At 38.1% G+C, this 17,731-nt stretch overlaps 1 protein-coding gene across 1 annotated transcript in view; it reads right to left on the bottom strand.

Moving 5' to 3' along the window:
• ADAMTS3 (ADAM metallopeptidase with thrombospondin type 1 motif 3) overlaps positions 1 to 17,731 on the bottom strand; it is a 249,462-nt gene that overhangs the window by 51,227 nt on the left and 180,504 nt on the right. The window contains exon 5 of the mRNA XM_029930029.1: positions 12,817 to 13,016. Within this exon, the coding sequence (XP_029785889.1) occupies positions 12,817 to 13,016 (200 nt within the window). The remainder of the gene's footprint in view (positions 1 to 12,816; positions 13,017 to 17,731) is intronic.

Below are 17,731 nucleotides of genomic sequence, written 5' to 3'. Positions count from 1 at the left end.
TCATACTGGGATGTACTTTTTAAATGAGTTGTTTTCTTTTCACTTGATAAATCCTGAGATTAAAGTGTGGACTCAATTCTCCACAGAACACTGAAAATTTTAATAGGCGCAATAGACCCAGATTACTTCACAGATCTTAGAATATTGTTAGGTTACCTGCCCCCGACAGCAAAGGGCTGGTGACTGGGAACTTGTGGCACATTGAAAACAATCACCCTCACAACCACAAAATCTGCTTCACTGCCCCATTACAGAGAATCTTAGCCTAGATTGCTAATTGATTTGATTCAATCTAGCAAGTTACTGAATTCTTATTTCAATGACTTGAATGGTATTTTACTAAGACACAGAAACAGGAAAAGGAAAGACATCAAAATTTTATCTGGCAAGGGATCTACAAAAGGCCTGGACTTCATAACAACAGCAGTAAAGCTTAAGGAGGAAAGAGCCCTGGGCTCCGAAGGCAGAGAGATCTGTCTGGGTTCAAGTTCTGGCTCTGCTACCTACTAGCTTCAAGACTCTGGGAAAGTCACCTAACCTCTCTAAATCTCAATCTTCTCATTTATAAACTAAAAGTGAACATATTTCAGGGTTGAGGAGTATTATACAATTAATGTAAAATATTTAGCATAAGTCATCATGCTTAACAACATGAAATGGTTCTTTTAAAACTACACTTAAATTAGATGATTTCAAATACCTTCAAAAATGTCATTACTAACCTCGATTCCAGACAGCCTGTTTGTTTGTCCCATAGACCAGCCTATCTACATAAATGGTACTATCATCACCCAGCTGTGTTCAAGCCAGAAAATCATAAATATCCCCTTTTCCTTAGCCCCCTTCTGATCCACTGGCAAATCTTACCGATTCCACCATAAATCCTCCCTTGCAATTGTGATCGTCACTGTCCAATAAGCCATCATCTCTTACAAACACATCTACAATTGAGTTCCAATTGCTTTGTCTTTATTCTAAACCTCTCCAACCCATTCCCTGCAACACAGAAAAAGGCCTTCAAAAACAGCTTTCCTTTAATTCACTTAAAATTTCGTTCAAGCTCCTCCCATGATCTGAAGGGTGCTTGCTGCATCTTTATGCTTCATCAGATTCCCTGCAATCAAGACTCCACTATGGTGGCTTTGTTTAGTAACTAAAACGTGGGGCATTGTTCAATGGCTGGCTCTCCCTTTTATTTTAGGTCTCAATTGAATCATCACTTCTTGGTCAAAGGCTTTCTTTACCATCGTGGCTATGTAAAATCCCTATCACTCACTCACTCTCATATTCCCTTTCCAACCAAACTGTTGGTTCCCTGCATTGCTTGTTTCATAACCTATGATGCACTTATTTGATTTCCCTACCAGTTTGTAATCTTGGGATGGGTAGGAAGTAGGTCTTTTGTGTTTACCTCCATATACCTGGTATATAGCATTAAAATATTTGTTAAAACACTGTATTAATTAAAGTTTTAGTGCATGTTTACTCTGTGTCAGACACTGTTTTGTTTCATTGGGGGACTTTCTGTTTGTTTCAATTAATATTTTCTAGATTTCATTATACATTTTCATAAACTTAATTTCCCCTAATAAAGTACATCCTCAAAGGGAAAAACATCTCTATGATAAAGGAGTTTTCTGGCTTGAAAAATAGGGTGCTGAGAAAGTGAAGGACATATAGGCAAGATGCAATGTGCTTGCTATAATCTCTCAAGGTACCTGAAAGAGAACTACACTAAAACAAAAATGTAACTTTAAATAAAATCTCATCAAATTAATGCATGTCAGTTTACTTTAATAAGTTGATGTTTAAGAGTGATGTTCTATAATTTTTAATACTGATTTCATTTACTATTATATCACATATTGCATATTTTCTCACGTGTGGTTGGCAAAAATCCATAAGCCTTTCTTTTGATTACTTATCTATATCTATAACTGAAGTCTCCAAAAAAGATTATTTTACTTTTAACTTTTAAAGAAAAATGAATGAAACAAGGGAAAGCATAAAGTCAAGGGTTCTTTCATTATATTTATTTTTAATTTCATTCTGAAATAATCTCAGACTTCCAAAAAAGGGGCAAAAATACTATAAATTATTCCTATGTACCCTTCACCAAGCTTCTCCAAATTTAACATTTTTCATGACAGCTCAATGAAACCATCAGCTGGTTCTTTGAAAAAATTAGTGAAATTGATACACCTCTAGCCAGACTTATCAGAATGAAAAGAGAAAGGACTCAAACAAATAAAATCACAAATGAGAGAGGAAAATTAACAACTAACAACACAGACATACAAATAATTATAAGAGGGTATTATAAAGAAACTATACATCAACAAATTGGATAACCTGGAAGAAACAAACACATTTTTAGAAACATACAAACTATCAAAACTGAAACAGAAAGAAATAGAAAACTTGAACAGACTGATAACCAGCAAAGAAATTCAGTCAGTAATAAAAAAAAAAACTCCCAACAAATAAAAGTCCCCAGGACCAGATGCCTTCACAGGAAAATTCTAGCAAACATTTAAAGAAGAGTTAGTACCATTCTCTTCAAACTATTCCAATAAATAGAAAAGGAAGAAAAACTTCCAAATTCATTCTATGAGGCCAGCATTACACTGATACCAAAACCAGACAAAGATTCCACTTAAAAAGAGAACTACAGGCCAATAACCCTGATGAACACGGATGCAAACATTCTCAATAAAATACTAGCAAACCAAATCCAAAAATACATTTAAAAGAAAACCATTCACCATGCTCACATGGGATTAATTTCTGGGTTGTAAGGGTGCTTCAATATTCACAAATCAATAAATGTGATACATCATTTCAATAAGGGAAAGATCAGAACCATATGACCATTTTAGTAGATGCAACAAAAGCATTTGACAAAGCACAGCATACATTCATGATAAAAATTCTCAACAAAGTAGGTTTAGAGGAAACATACCTCAACATAATAAAGGCCACATATGAGAAGCCCACAGCTAACATCATCCTCTGGGGGGGAAACTGAGAGCTTTTCCTCCATGGTCAAGAACAAGATGGGGACATCCATTCTTACCACTGTTATTCAATATAGTACTGCAAGTCCTAGCCACAGCATTCAGACAACAACAGAGAACCAAAAGGCATCCAAATCAGCAAGGAAGAATTCAAACTTTTGCTCTTTGCAGATAACATCATACTATCTATAGAGAATCTTAAAGACTCCACCAAAAACCTGCAAGACCTGACACACAAATTCAATAAAGTTGTAAAATGCAAAATTGACATGCAGAAATCTGTTGCATTTCTATACATCAATAATAAAGCATCAGAGAGACTAAGGAATCAATCCTATTTATAATTGCATGCAAACCAATAAAATACCTGGAATAAACCTGACCAAAGAGATGAAAAACCTGTACTTTCAAATTATATTGAAAAGCTGTAGTGATCAAAGAAGTATGGTACTGGCACAAACATACATAGATTAATGGAACAGAAGAGAAAACACAGATTAACCCACAACTATATGGTCAATTAATCTTCTGCAAAGGAAGAAAGAATATCCAATGGGAAAAAGAATGTCTCTTCAGCAAATGGTGCTGGGAAAACTGGACGGCTAAATGCAAACGAATGAAACTGAACAACTTTCTTACACCATACACAAAGATAAATTCACAATTGGTTAAAGACCTAAATGTGAGACATGAAACCATTAAAATTCTAGAAAAGAAGCAGTAACCTCTTTGACTTTGGTCATAGCAACTTTTTTTGAGATAGGTCTCCTGAGGCAAGGGAAACAAAAGCAAAAATAAACTATGGAGACTTGATCAAAATCAAAAGCTTCTAAACAGCAAAGAAAACAATCAACAAAACTAAAAGGCAACCTACAATATGGGTGAAGATATTTGCACATGACATATCTGATAAAGAGTTGATATCCAAAATCTATAAAAAAACTTATCAAACTCAACACCCCAAAAATGAATAATCCAATGAAAATGGGCAGAAGATATGAATAGATATTTTCCCAAAGATATACAGATGGCCAACAGACATATGAAAAGATGCTCAACATCACTCATCAGGGAAATACAAATCAAAACTACAGTGAGATACCACCTCATACCTGTGAGAATGACTAAACTCAAAAACACAAGAATCAAACAGGTATTATAGAGAATGTGACGAAAGGGGAACCCTCTTACACTGATGGTGGGAATGCAAACTTATGCAGCCACTCCAGAAAACAGTATGGAGATTCCTCAAAAAGTTAAAAACAGAACTCCCCAAGATCCAGCAACTGCACTGGTGGTATTTACTCACATACAAAAATGCTAATTCAAAGGGAAACATGCATCCTGATATTTATAGCAGCACTATCAACAAAAGCCAAACTATGGAGAGATCCCAAGTATACATCAACTGATGAATGGATAAAGAAGATGAAGAAGATATATATACACATACAACTGAATATTACTCAACTATAAAAATGAATGAAACCTTGCCATTTGCAATGACATGGATAGAGCTACAGAGTATTATGCTAAACAAAATAAATCAATCAGAGAAAGACGAATATCTTATAATTTCACTCATATGTGGAATTTAAGAAACAAAGCAAAAAGGCAAAGGGGAAAAAGAGAGAGGGAGGCCAACAGACTCTTAATAGAGAACAAATTGATGGTTATGAGCCGGGCGGTGGATGGGGGAATGGGTGAAATGGGATGGGGATCAAGGAGCGCACTTGCGTTGAGTACTATTCATCCAGGTGATGTGCGGATGTGTTGAATCACTATATTGTATATCTAAGACTAATATTACACTGTATATTAACTAACTAGAATTTAAATAATATTTTTAAAGAAACAGTATAAGGGTACTAAAGTACATGAAGTATAAATTAGCAAGCAAAAGATTAAAAAAAAATAACTTCAGATCAAGAAAAATTTCTTACCTGCCTAGAACATTCAGAGTTAAATAAAGCAAATTTTACCATTACTCACTTGATAACAGATTTCTGACAATAGGATTTGAATATAAAATACAAAGAAATTGCTGGAAAATTTTCCAGGATAGTCCAATTACTTAGTTGTTTTTTACTATCAGAAATTTTGTTTCTATTTCTTTATTTTCAAAGATTTCTTCCCAATCTCTTCTCTCATTTCTCTGCTTTTATTGTCCTACTAATGATTTTTAACTAGGAGTTTTCAACAAAATTTCCCATTTGGCTCAGAAAATACTAACTCTTAGGCCTGTATCCCAAACACTCCTGATTCAGAAGCTCTTTCTTGACTCAGAACTTCTGCAATTAACGAGCCATTTGACTGGATCACTCTTTCCAGCACTCTTCCTCACAGAATTTCTATATCTCTTGCCACATAATATTTCAGAGATGCTTTTTCTAATCTATCCCAAATATTCCCCACCTTGCCTCTTCTCTCCTTGACATTCTCTCTTCAATATTATTTATTTTTCTTCTCAGCAGTTGTTACTACCTAAACTTACATATTTATTTCTTCATTTGATTATCACCTGTCTCCTCTTCCAAGCTCTAGGAGGGCAGAGAATTTTCTATAACTTTCTATCTTCTGTGTAGGCTTGGGACATTTCCTAAGCCTAAAAAGGCCTTGTACACAGTAGGCGATGAGATCAATATGTGTATAATGAGACATGCCCCAGAGCTGAGAACCACTTTCCTAGCAATTCAGCCATGCTACAAAATAGCAAAACTAAAGTATCTTAACATAACAAGATATGATATGAGATCCTAGCAAAGGCTTAACACATGTCACATATATCTTGTTCAAAACATAAAAAGCTTGCCAAGAATCTAGGAATGGTTGTTAGTCATTCTGTTTTAGAATATATTCATATCTGTTCATTTCTTCTTTATAAATGAGACTTGGATAAATTTCAAGATGTACAAAAAAGAAAGAGTTAAAGATAAAAGAAAATGGAAGGCAACTGCCTACTTCCTCCTTCACTGATTCGGAGGAATCAGGGGGATGGGCAGATGGTACCCCCTCCCTCTTAGGGAATTATAGCAAAAGCATCTCAGGGCCTGTTCAGACTTGTTCACTTGATCCTTAATCCTCTAGAGAAAGGTACTAATTTAGTGTGCTGCCTTTCCTGTGTCTAAATTCCCAGAATCACTGGCAAATAATTTTAGCTTTTAACTTTACCACACTCACATACAACAAAATCATTACTATCATTAGGCAATATGGTCCTGGAATAGATGGAATAAATATATTTTTGTCAAAAAGGTGATTAATGTGGGTAATTTAAAATAGCAGGTAAATGAGGGCATGGGTTGTAGAGATGGGCAAAATAGGTGAAGGGGATTAAGAGGTACAAACTTCTAGTTGTAAAATAAGTAAGTCACAGGATGAAAAGGACAGCATAGGGGAAAAATAAATAAAGTAGCAAATAAATTTTTTAAAATGTTTAACATTACTCCTGACATATAAGACACAGTGTTTCAAGTGTTTTCTTGATTATATTTAGACTACAAGTAGCCTGAAGTAAAATAAATATTAAATATAATTTGAATTTTCTAAATAAGTTTCTCCTCGCAATAACCCTGTCTTCTCCCCTCCTCCTCCTCCTCCTCCTCCTCCTCCTCCTCCTCCTCCTTCCCTTTTAAAGCAACAGTGATAATTTATTGTCTCACACACTCCATGGGTCAGGACCTTGGGAGCAACTTGGCTGGGTGGTTGGTTCTCGCTTGGTGTTGGTCATGAAGCAAGTGAGCTGTCAGCTGGGGCTACTCAACTGCAGGCTTTACTGGGGCAGAAAGGGAGAAGGATCCCACTTCGGAGGTGGTTTCCTTGTGCAGCTGGCAGGGTATCACTGGCTGTTGGCTGGTGAGGGGGTGTTGGCCAAGGGTAGGGGGGAGCTCAATTTTTCTTCACATGCGCCTCTCCACGGAGTTACTTGAGTGTTCTCACAGCATGGCAGCTGCTTTCTTTTCCCAAGACCCTTTTCGGCCCTAAATACTCAGAGTTTTTTTTCCTTCTGCCCTTCCTCTGATATAACTAGTCGTTGTACGCACCCTGGTGGCAACAGGTTTCGCTGTGCCAACCCTGGCTCTGTAAGGCTTTTGCTTTGTAGAAAGGAACGGTCCAAGGAAGAGAGCAGAACTCAGTGCGTGCCCCCACTTCCAGTTACTCCTGACAAGGAAACCAACTCAGAGAGGCTTGCAGCCCTGATATTGCAGTCTCCTGCCTCAGGCACATCAGTGGGAAAAGGCATCAGGGTTCCTAAGACTGGGGACTGAGATCGGGCTCCAGCCCAGCCCCCACGTATCACCAGGAGCAAATTCTTCAGTGTCTCCTGCTCTGAGATTCGGGGAAAATCAGGAGCCACAAGGCGGGGGTGGGAGGCTGTGCTCCTTGTTTAGATCTCCCCACAGTGTTGCTGTTTTGTTTGGCGGAAAGCCCCTTGCCTGAGTCAGATTCACAGTAAACTGACCGGTAAACCATGTCTACAAAAAATACTGGCAAACATGTATCCTCCTTCACATCACATGAGGAGCTTCCTACTTCCCTTTCTTGCTGACCTGTGGGAAAGAGCAAGCTGTGAAAGAGCTCTGAGTTCTTCGAAAGCAAATGTGAACTGCCTACCTGCAAAGCATCTTGTCATTTCCAGGCATATTGTATTCACTGTCTCCTTCCTCTTTAGAACGCTTGTGAGCACAGGACTGCTATCCCCACCTTATTGGTAAGGAAACCGAAACAGTGAGAAGTTGCTACTGGGACAAGGTCTGTCACCTGTCACCTTATAGGTGCTAGGCTCCCTTGCCTTTCCTCTATAGACTACTACCTCCTATGCATTCCCTGATTTTTATTTATTTAAAAAAATTTTAATATTTATTTTTGAGAGTGAGAGCAGGCATGCGGAGGGAATGGGGGAAAGAGGATCTGAAGCAGGCTCTGTGCTCACAGCAGGGAGCCCGACTCGGGGTTGGAATCCAGGAACCATAAGAACATGACCTGAGCTCGAGTTGGATGCTTAATCGACTGAGCCACTCGGGTGCCCCACATTTACTGATTTTTATTTATTTGTTTTAAAATATTTATTTTTGGGAAAACACAGGCAGGGAAGGGGCGGAGAGAGGGAGACAGAGGATCTGAAGTGGGCTTTGTGCTGACAGGCTGAGAGCAATGAGCCCAATGTGGTGCTTGAACTCATGAACTGCGAGATCACGACCTGTGTTAAAACTGGATGCTCAACCAAGTGAGCCACCAGGTGCACCTGCTGATTTCTAAATGAAGCATACAACTCAGGGGCAGTCAGACAGAAGAGACGCATAGGGCAGTGGATGTGGGGAGGCGTCCAGAGCATAGAGAGGTAGGGCACAGGGCTGCATGCTCTTTCCAAGGGTACTGCCTTCCCAGCACCTTGATGTAATCACCAAACAGGAAGCTCCACTCTGCCTTCTTAGAATGACTACCATCACCACTATCATTATTTGAGACCATTTGGCACACTCAAATAACTTTATAAATTTACCTCAATTTTACTAACATTTTAAAGTCTGTTTCCTCTAGATAAAGGGTAATAATAATTCCCATCTTGAAATAAACTTGAAAAAAATGACACCTAAAAAATGTTAACTGACTTTTTAATGTGCTTTTATTATATAATTAAGCTGATTCAAAGCCTTCATTTGTCATTTATATCTTCTTGTCTCAAGTCCGATTTCTGCCTCCCAAGATTGTTCATAATCTCTTATTTATACTCATTTGTTTATTTATCTATTCTTTTGTTAAATAGATGTTTAACATTTAACAGTTTAAGAATTTCTTTTTTTAAAAAAATATTTATTTTGAGAGAGAGAGTGCACATGCACAAGTGTGGAAGGAGTAGAGAGAGAAGGAGAGAGAGAATCCCAAGCAGGCTCCACGCCAAGTATGAAGCCTGATGGGGGGCTCAATCTCATGAACCATGAGATCATGAACTGAGCCGAAATTATGAGCTGGACACTCAACTCACTGAGCCACCAAGACCTTTTCAAGATTAAAAAAAAAAGCATGAAATAAGAAATACAAACTTCTCTTTAAAAATGAGATCAATTTAAATTAAAGTGACAAGCATGAAGAAAATTACTTGGACACATAAAATTACTCAAATAGTTTGGAAACTGTGTAGTAAATATCATCTGGGATCTAGTATGGAAACTAAATTGACCAACAAGGAAACTAAAGGAAGAACGTATTCACTGACTACTCAAGTAAGGCAAAGGTGGCACATGATGTTAAACCGTGTTCTTTTCTCTACCCGCAGAGACACATTTCTCCCCAAATCAATGCAAAGAGGTAGACTCCTCCACTCAGTTTTCTCCTACAGTTTCTGCCTGAACCTGCATGACATGTAGAGAGCCTGTGTGTCCGCGTAGGCCTCAGGTTTGGTGAGCCATGATTTTAGACAGCCATGGGAAGTCATAAAGCACGGTTAACATTCAAACATTGTTAGGTGAAAGGAAAACCCAACTTTCTTTGCCTTAAATTTCCATGAGGTAGTTTTGTTAGAATATCATTATCCAACTCTTATTTAATTGATCATTTTGAGACAAGGTAATGAGCACGCTCACTTCACTGTTTGGGATTTAATAGTCAGTCTACAATAGGGCGAGGGGGTGGGAAGGAGAAGAAAGCATTCGGTCTTCAGTCTGTCATACTTAAAATGGTCTGCCAGCACTTATAAAGGAAACCTGAAATTATTCAGCTGGATAGGGATGGGAATTGTAAGTTTGTCTAATTTAGAACAGGATTTATCAACTCTAGCATACTGACATTTTAGCTTATACCTAAATATAATATATAGGTGTATTATTCTAGAATGACTATTATATACTTAAATGTAATATAAAAACTTCATAAGTCTTTGTTGTGTAGGACTGTCCTTGTGTGATATGTTTAGCAACATCCCTGACCTCTTCTGCTAGTGGCATTAACCCCCCTCCCCATTTGTGACAACTAAAATCCTCTAAACATTGCCAAATGTCCCTGGAAACAGAGGCTGGGACAAAGCACCCTCTGCTGAGAATCACTGATTTAGAATAAGGAAAATCTTTGTGGTTATACATTTAAATTATGTGCAATTCAGCTCGCATCAATAATAAAACAATTTTCCATATGTCTTGTGACCATGTTTAACTTTCAGCTGGTTATGAACTTGGGAAAGGAAAAGGAGGAATGTTATTATTGTCTCTGCCAAATGCCTTCCTACATCAATGATTTCAGATGCAATGAACTTCTTCAATTTTAAAAATTATTGTCTCAGGGCACCTGAGTGACTCAGTCGGTTAAGCCTCTGACTTCAGCTCAGGTCAGATCTCACATTCGTGGGTTCCAGCCTCGCATCAGGCTCTGTGCTGACAGCTAGCTCAGAGCCTGGAGCCTGCTTCCGGTTCTGTGTCTCCTTCTCTCTCTGCCCCTCCCCCTCTCATGCTCTCCCTCTGTATCAAAAATAAATAAAACAGTAAAAAAAAAAAGTTTAAAAAAATTATTGTCTCTACTATACTTCTGTTCTCTGCTGCATTATTGACTTTAGAATAATTTCTGGTATTCGAGACAAAGACTCAGTCTATTATCTAATTTTTTTAATGGTCTTAAAAATAAAGCAGCCCTTTGGACTGTTATTAAATCTATAATATTGCACTTTGTTTTATTCTTTGATGCCCTTCAAATTAGAAGGGCTGTCTGACAAATAAACTTTATCCATTTCTACTTTCTTGTCAAAAGATTTTACCTAGAAATCCTTTACATTTTTATGGGCCCTCCAGAAAACAAAAGCAAACAAAGCAAACAAAAAACAACAACCCACAACCATAGAAAAACAAGTCTCTAAAGACCCAGTTTAACTCCCAGCTTCCTGATGAATTACAGAATTAATGAACATCCTACTGAGTCTTTCGATTTTATAAACACAGAAATGAAATCCCAGGTAGGGACGTGATTTTCCTAAGGCCATAGAACCAACCAGCAACAGAACTAGAACGAAAGCCCCTGCCTCCTAAGTCCTAATTTAATACTCTCAACCTTTCAGGACTTGGAGGACTGTTGTCACAGCTGCCTTCTCCAAAGTCTTATAGCAATTTATAGTATGGCACCTATAACTCTTAATAATAGCATGTTTTTAATTGCTTAACTTAAAAAAAAGTTCCTATGTATTTTTCTCTTTGCTTCTTGACTAAATTATAAGTTCTGTGAGGACAAGGACCATATCGAATCTCTGCCGCATGACTCCATGCATAGTTCTGAATACTGGGAGGGAGATTAACAAGTCCATAAGGACCGACTGCTGTCCCTGCTGGTAGGACAAAGCAGCCCAGGGCACAAGGAATGAGGTAACTGTGAATAGCATCTTCCTAGGGTTTTTAAGTTTTAGGTAATTTTGTAAGTAAACTTCATGTGGAAATCTAAAACATGATTGTTTCCTTCCACATGTGTATGTACATAGCATTAGACAAAGCACAATAGCTTGTTTTTACCCATTTACTCCTCTCAACATGCCTTGTAAGGTTAAGTCCTATTATTTTTCGCATTACTTAGATGGAGAGACTGAATCACAAAGAGGCTAACCAGCATGCCCACAGTTTCATCACCAGCAAGTCTACAAAAAGTTAATAGTCGAAGACATTCATGTAATTTACAAATAATGGTCCTCCATACACATCGATTGTCAAAGCTAATAATTTGTCTTCTGTGTGATGTTCAGGCTCCCTAACAGCAGGCAGTGCCAATGAGCAAACAAAAATAATTTCTATGCTGCCTTTCCATCTTAGCAGGCACACGGTATATGTATATTTTATAAACTGGCATCTCAATGAACAAAAATATATTTAACATATAGGCTTAAATGTTAGTAGAAATAACATAATGATTAATAAAATTAGTAATTATTCTTCTCCATTATAATAATTTGAAATCCAATCTGAAGCATGGAAAGAAGATAAACTATAAATATAGATAACTAAAAAAGTTAAATTAAAATCATGGCTGAAAAAGAATAGGCTTAGGTAATAAATTTGCTAGATCAGTAAATACGTATTTCATAATCCTAGGAGGTAAAGTATATAAAATGGAGCACACTACTATCTCAATTATCTTTTAGAAGTAGGTGGTTTAAATACTATTTCTCCTCAATTGCTCTCTGCCAATTCACAAGGAAAAAGAGAATCCCAGTGTTAGGATGTAGACTAAATTTCTCCTGCATTATGATTAAGGCTCATAAAGGAGAAATAAAGGAAAAAATTAAAGAGCTCTTTATTACTGCAGTGCAGCAGGGTGCCAAGGGTTGACTGTGCTCTGGACATATGTAACCTTCAGTTGATTAATGCTGAAAATATCACTCTTATTCAAAAGCTCTAACAACAGGCATCCACACAGGTATGAGGCCTAAAATCATTCTTTGTCATCCTGGGATACAAAATGATGTTATTTCATCCTTGGTGACCCAGATCAAGGCAAGTGGACAAAGTCATGAGAGTTTTGATTATCCTCAAAACAAAATGAGAATCATAACTCACGGTACAGTTTCATCTTATTACATTTTAAATTTATGATTTCCCTTTGATGACAATAGAAAACTGGCCAATCACCCAATAGAAAATTTCATTTCATGCTCCCTTCATTTTTGCCTCCTTGTATGTGAAATACGGAGATCAAGATCTGAATCTAATGCAGTTATGTACACATTTGGGATGTGGGGCGTGGTCCTGGGAGTCCTCATATAGGCTTCCAAAAGACACAGACAAAAGTGAATTAAAAGATCAAGAAATCTCAGAGAGGGGTCGCTACTCACAATGTTCATGAGGGTGAGGAGGTAGTTCTGGACGTGCTCTTTGCCATGGAAGCGGACCACGGAGTCGTCCACCCCCAGCAGCACCTCGATGTTGTAATCGTTCTCTCCTGCGTGTCTGCGGCGCCGCACCGCTTCCTTCAGCTGCTGGTCAATGCTGCTGGAAATAGTATCTACATCGTCAAGGCCTTCCAGGTCCGACTCTATTAAGAAACAAAAGGAACTCAGGCATTTCAGCTTCCCCGATGGGACTTCTAACAGCTTTTTACAAAAAAAGAATCCATCTAGGGGGTCACTGTACTTCAGTCACTGGGATGCTGCTTTACAGTTTATTCTTTACATCACGTACACATGCATATGATCAGACAGACTGCTGCTTCAACATGGAATAGCAACACTGAGGGTAAAGCAACATCACTGTACAGAGAGCACCACGCCACACTGAAGGCTCCAAGAGGAGAAGAGTGTGTCGTTTAGTCCTCCTCTAGCTGCATTCACAGTGCAGAGCAAAGAAAGTGGGGATACAGAGAGCAGTTGCCAAGTAGTTATTATAAATTTTAAAATCATGTGTTGGTAAGTTTAGAGTGGTTAGTTTAAGTTACTATAATCCTGGGGAGTGGAGGAGGCTGGAATTTGTATCACATAAATTTAAATTACTCCTTTCACCAGTAGCCTTAACTTAAAAACCAAATTAGAACATGGCAACACAGGAACACCTGGTGCAATGACTATTAGTCATGATATATTACTTTTTTCCTTAGGTGGATGGTTTCATAGTGAGTGCTGCTAGGAATACACTACAGGCCTCCGCATTTGTACTGGCCGTCATCTGGACAGCAGGTCATTTCAATAGCTATGTATCTGAGTCTGTGAGACACCAAACTAAGAAGTCAATCAGAACATACCTACGTCCAAAGAAAAATAAAAGAATAAACAATTTTTAAATTTAATACAGTTGAAGAAATTTATTTTTTTTTACTTTCCAAATGGACATCTCTCTCTTTCTCTCTCAGACACACACACACACACACATACACGAGAGAGAGACACACACACAAATATCCATAGACTTTCTATGGATATCCATATCTTTCTATTTAGAAAGAGAATAAGATAGGCATTCTCAGGTTCTAACTATCTTGCTTATCTTCTTTCAGATTACCGTATTTTTGATGAGGAAAAATGTTTTTGTGAAATGGAAAATAAAATTTATCATCTGGATGCTGAAATAAAAGATACTATTCAAAACTAATGGTACAAAACTGAAAGTAGATTCACTTCTACTTCAAATATATATAGGCTGGAAAGGATTTTATTTTACAAACTGCCTTGATGTCTATAACAACCCCATATCTAAAAACAAGTTTGACAGAACCAGTTCTGACTCATGGCAGGCTTACTTCATGCTTCACTGGGGCCTGTAAGCCATTTGAATCGGTGTCTGACATTAACAAATAGGCATTTTCCTCTCCACCTTTGTGGTTTTAGTAAAGTTGAAGGGGGGAAAAAAAAAGGTGTCTCTTGGCCGGGAAGATTGATGACCAAGCCCTAGCCACATGGGATTAGAAGTAGTAGAGGTACAGATTTTACTCACACCCTTTCCACTATTAAAAAACACACAGAAACATCAGCACCCTCCCTTGCAAGGATGGGCAAGGGACTACTGAGATTTGAAAGACATACTGTAATTCACTTTGACCCAAGCCAAATGCTAGGTCATTAACTGGGAATTTTCTTCTCATCGGGGAATCACACTGACTCCACAATACAAAAACAGCGCTCACCGCCATCCACATCAAACAGAAAGTTTTCCTCAAAAGTTGTTTTTAAGAACTGTAACCCACATTGAGGGCAAGAGTCTACACCTGCAAACAGCTTTACCTAACTCAACCTCAAACCTTTCACACACTTGAGAAAGTGTGAGGTTGTGATAGTTAGTGTACAAAGAGGAAACTTACACATGAGCTCCCAGTTCTAAAAATGGCTCTTTTGGCAGAACTAACAGTGACAGTGTCCAATGCAAATATAGTAGCAATGTCATCGTATCATTAAGTCTGATGCATGAATGGAGAAGGCTGAATACTTATTTCAGAAAGACAGTTCATTCTGCTCTCATACACCTTTGGTTTGGCCTTTGAATCCCTCCTTAAATAGGTGGTTTTTTGGTAAGAGAAGAGAATCTCTTTTTCCATTGCATGAGGAACCTGGGAAGGAAGAAGGAAGCCTTTTTCTTTTAACCATTGCCTTGATTAGGTCAAGAACACTCCTGTCCCTATTTCCTTCTGTGCTGCACAGTGCTCTTTCTATGATTCCTAAAGTGGGTACTGTCAAATGCTTCAAAGAAAGTGGAATAACTTCTGTCATTTTTTTGTCTGAATACATCAGTATTAATTACAGACAAATCTGAGGCTATGAAATGTCTTCACTCATAATGAAGTTTTCCCAGTATGTCCACTCTGTAATATAACTGTCATGGGCTTTGTAATCAGACATACCTGGCTCCAAATGCTGTCGGTGTCACAGCCCAGCCGTGTGAATTTAGTTAAGATGCCTAACCTCTCTAAACCTCAACTGTAAAATGGGGTAATACCTAATTTGCAGAGTTTCTATGAAGAGATGATTATAGTAAAGGCAGTGTGCACAGTGCTTGGATGTAAGTGCTCAACAACTGTTACTACTATCGTGATGATGATGATGATGATGATGATGACAACAATTTTGAGAAGTCTCCTACACCTCTTAAAGCTTTCTACATTTTATTTTATATATAACAAATCAAATAGTTATAGTTTTTTTTTAAATAGAGGTGAGAAAAAAAATCTAGAATTAGTGAAGGGAAATCTGAACTGCTAATAACTTTAGAAAGAATGAGGGTGACAATACTTCCTTAAAAGCATACTGTTGGTACAAGGAGAAAGGAATCTAAGATGTTTACTTGTAGGTAAATTAAGACGAACCCCAATGAGACAAGCTTGTTTGGTAGATTAAAAAATTTAATACAAAATTGAAAACAGTCTGCTTAAAGACGGCACTGACTTTCACTCAATGCATATTTAATGAGCACTGCACGTGGCAGACCCTGAGAAGCTAAAGAACCATTTGGCATGTCTGTAAGTGTCAACTCGGGGAACCAGAGTCATACTGGACTCATATGCAGAATGGAGCTGAGTTTGTATCATGTAATCACAAACCATTATGTAGGCTGGAATCACACGACCTATAGTTTAAGCAAATCTAGCCAGAGTATTAGAACATGCCTGTTGGTAATAGCTTACACCTTTAGAAAGCTTCTACGTTTACAAGCTGACACACGATTTGACAAAATTTAAGATGCCTCTGTGTCTAATTCTACCATTATTTCTGTGCCCCATGAAATACATGAACAGGAAAAATGAAAGGTGAGTGTCATGCTAATCACGTCCACACTCCCACCCCCATCAGATCTGTTTACTGTGAAAAGGGCTGAGAGGAATCACAGAGAAGGCAATAGGCAAGTTCAGGAAAAGAAAGCAGAGTTACATTTGGCATTGGGTCTGCGGTGGCACTCTGCTGGCATCCCCTTTTTTTTTTTTTTTTTTTTTTTTTTTTTTTTAATTTTAAATTGAGGAGGCAGGCATGGCCCACCACACAGGGCTTTGGATTTTATTTTTAAATGCAATGGGAAGCAAGGGGAGGCTTTTCATCAGGAAAGCCCTGTTTGCTGACATGTGGTTTTTTTTAATGTTTTTATTTACTTTTGATACAGAGAGAGAGACAGAGCATGAGAGGGGAAGGGGCAGAGAGAGAAAGAGACACAGAACCGGAAGCAGGCTCCAGGCTAACTGTCAGCACAGAGCCCGATGTGGGGCTCGAACCCACGAACGTGAGATATGACCTGAGCCGGAAGTCAGAGGCTTAATTGGCTGAGCCACCCAGGCGCCCTGGCATCCTCTTAAGTAAGTGCATCCAAGGTGACTTGAATGGCTGTAGCTGAGTTGGACAACAAATTGTGGTGGATGTGATAACAGAGTCAGTGGGAAGACTGAGCATTTTTAGGATAAATAAATAAAGAAGGCCCTTCAGTAGGTACGGTGTCCTTCATTCCAGAAAAGGGATCCTCCGAGTACCTTCCAAGCTTCCCAGTAATATCAAAGGTAATCCTTCTTAGTACTTTGAGTGAGTTTCCTTTTTTTTCAAACTTTTTTGAAACTTACCTTTCAAGTTGTTGATGTGAATTAATTACCATTTGGGGAACCTTCTTATTTTACCCCTTTTTGTGCTCCCTACCTTCCCAATTGTTGTATGTGAACTTTCAGAAAAAAAGTAACTTTACTACACAGCCTGTTACTGAAGATATACACTACTTGGGGGTACATATGATCGACTAAGGCACAATAAATATAGTTATTTTTAGTGTTAAAGATAGGATTATTTGTGTTAAATCAGTACTTTGGACTTACCAAAGAGATAAAGTAGAATATAACTTGTTTTGCTGATTATGAGCACTTTGGCTTAAGGCATTTTCAGAATAGAATATGGCGTGTTTGCATACCTAATCATATTTATAGGATGGGTGGGCTGGTGAAATTACTCCCAAACCAGAAGAAATTCTACAGTCTAAAAAATGGCAGGAGACAAGGCAAAACCGGAAAAGTACAGGTTCTGATCAAGTTCTGAATCTGATACAAAGACATTTGGGGCTACAAAGTAATCTCCAGCATACTGTGACAGAGACTGCAATAGAGTCATCTACCCTATAACCATTCTCTCCTCCCTAAGGAGTTAGAACGTTAATTTTATTTCAGGTGGTAATGAACCCATCTAAAAGTCACGCCCGGTCTTTCTGGCACAAAGGTCCACACATGACTAAGACTAATTCAATGAGAGAGAAGTAGAAACACTGCTTATACTTCAGTGGTTTAAATAGGCTGGTATGAAA

The sequence above is a fragment of the Suricata suricatta genome, chromosome 1, assembly GCF_006229205.1.
Source record: "Suricata suricatta isolate VVHF042 chromosome 1, meerkat_22Aug2017_6uvM2_HiC, whole genome shotgun sequence".
In the NCBI taxonomy this organism is placed as follows: domain Eukaryota; kingdom Metazoa; phylum Chordata; class Mammalia; order Carnivora; family Herpestidae; genus Suricata; species Suricata suricatta.
The sequence above is the reverse complement of the archived record's forward strand: the minus strand, read 5'-3'. Positions and strand labels throughout refer to the sequence as shown.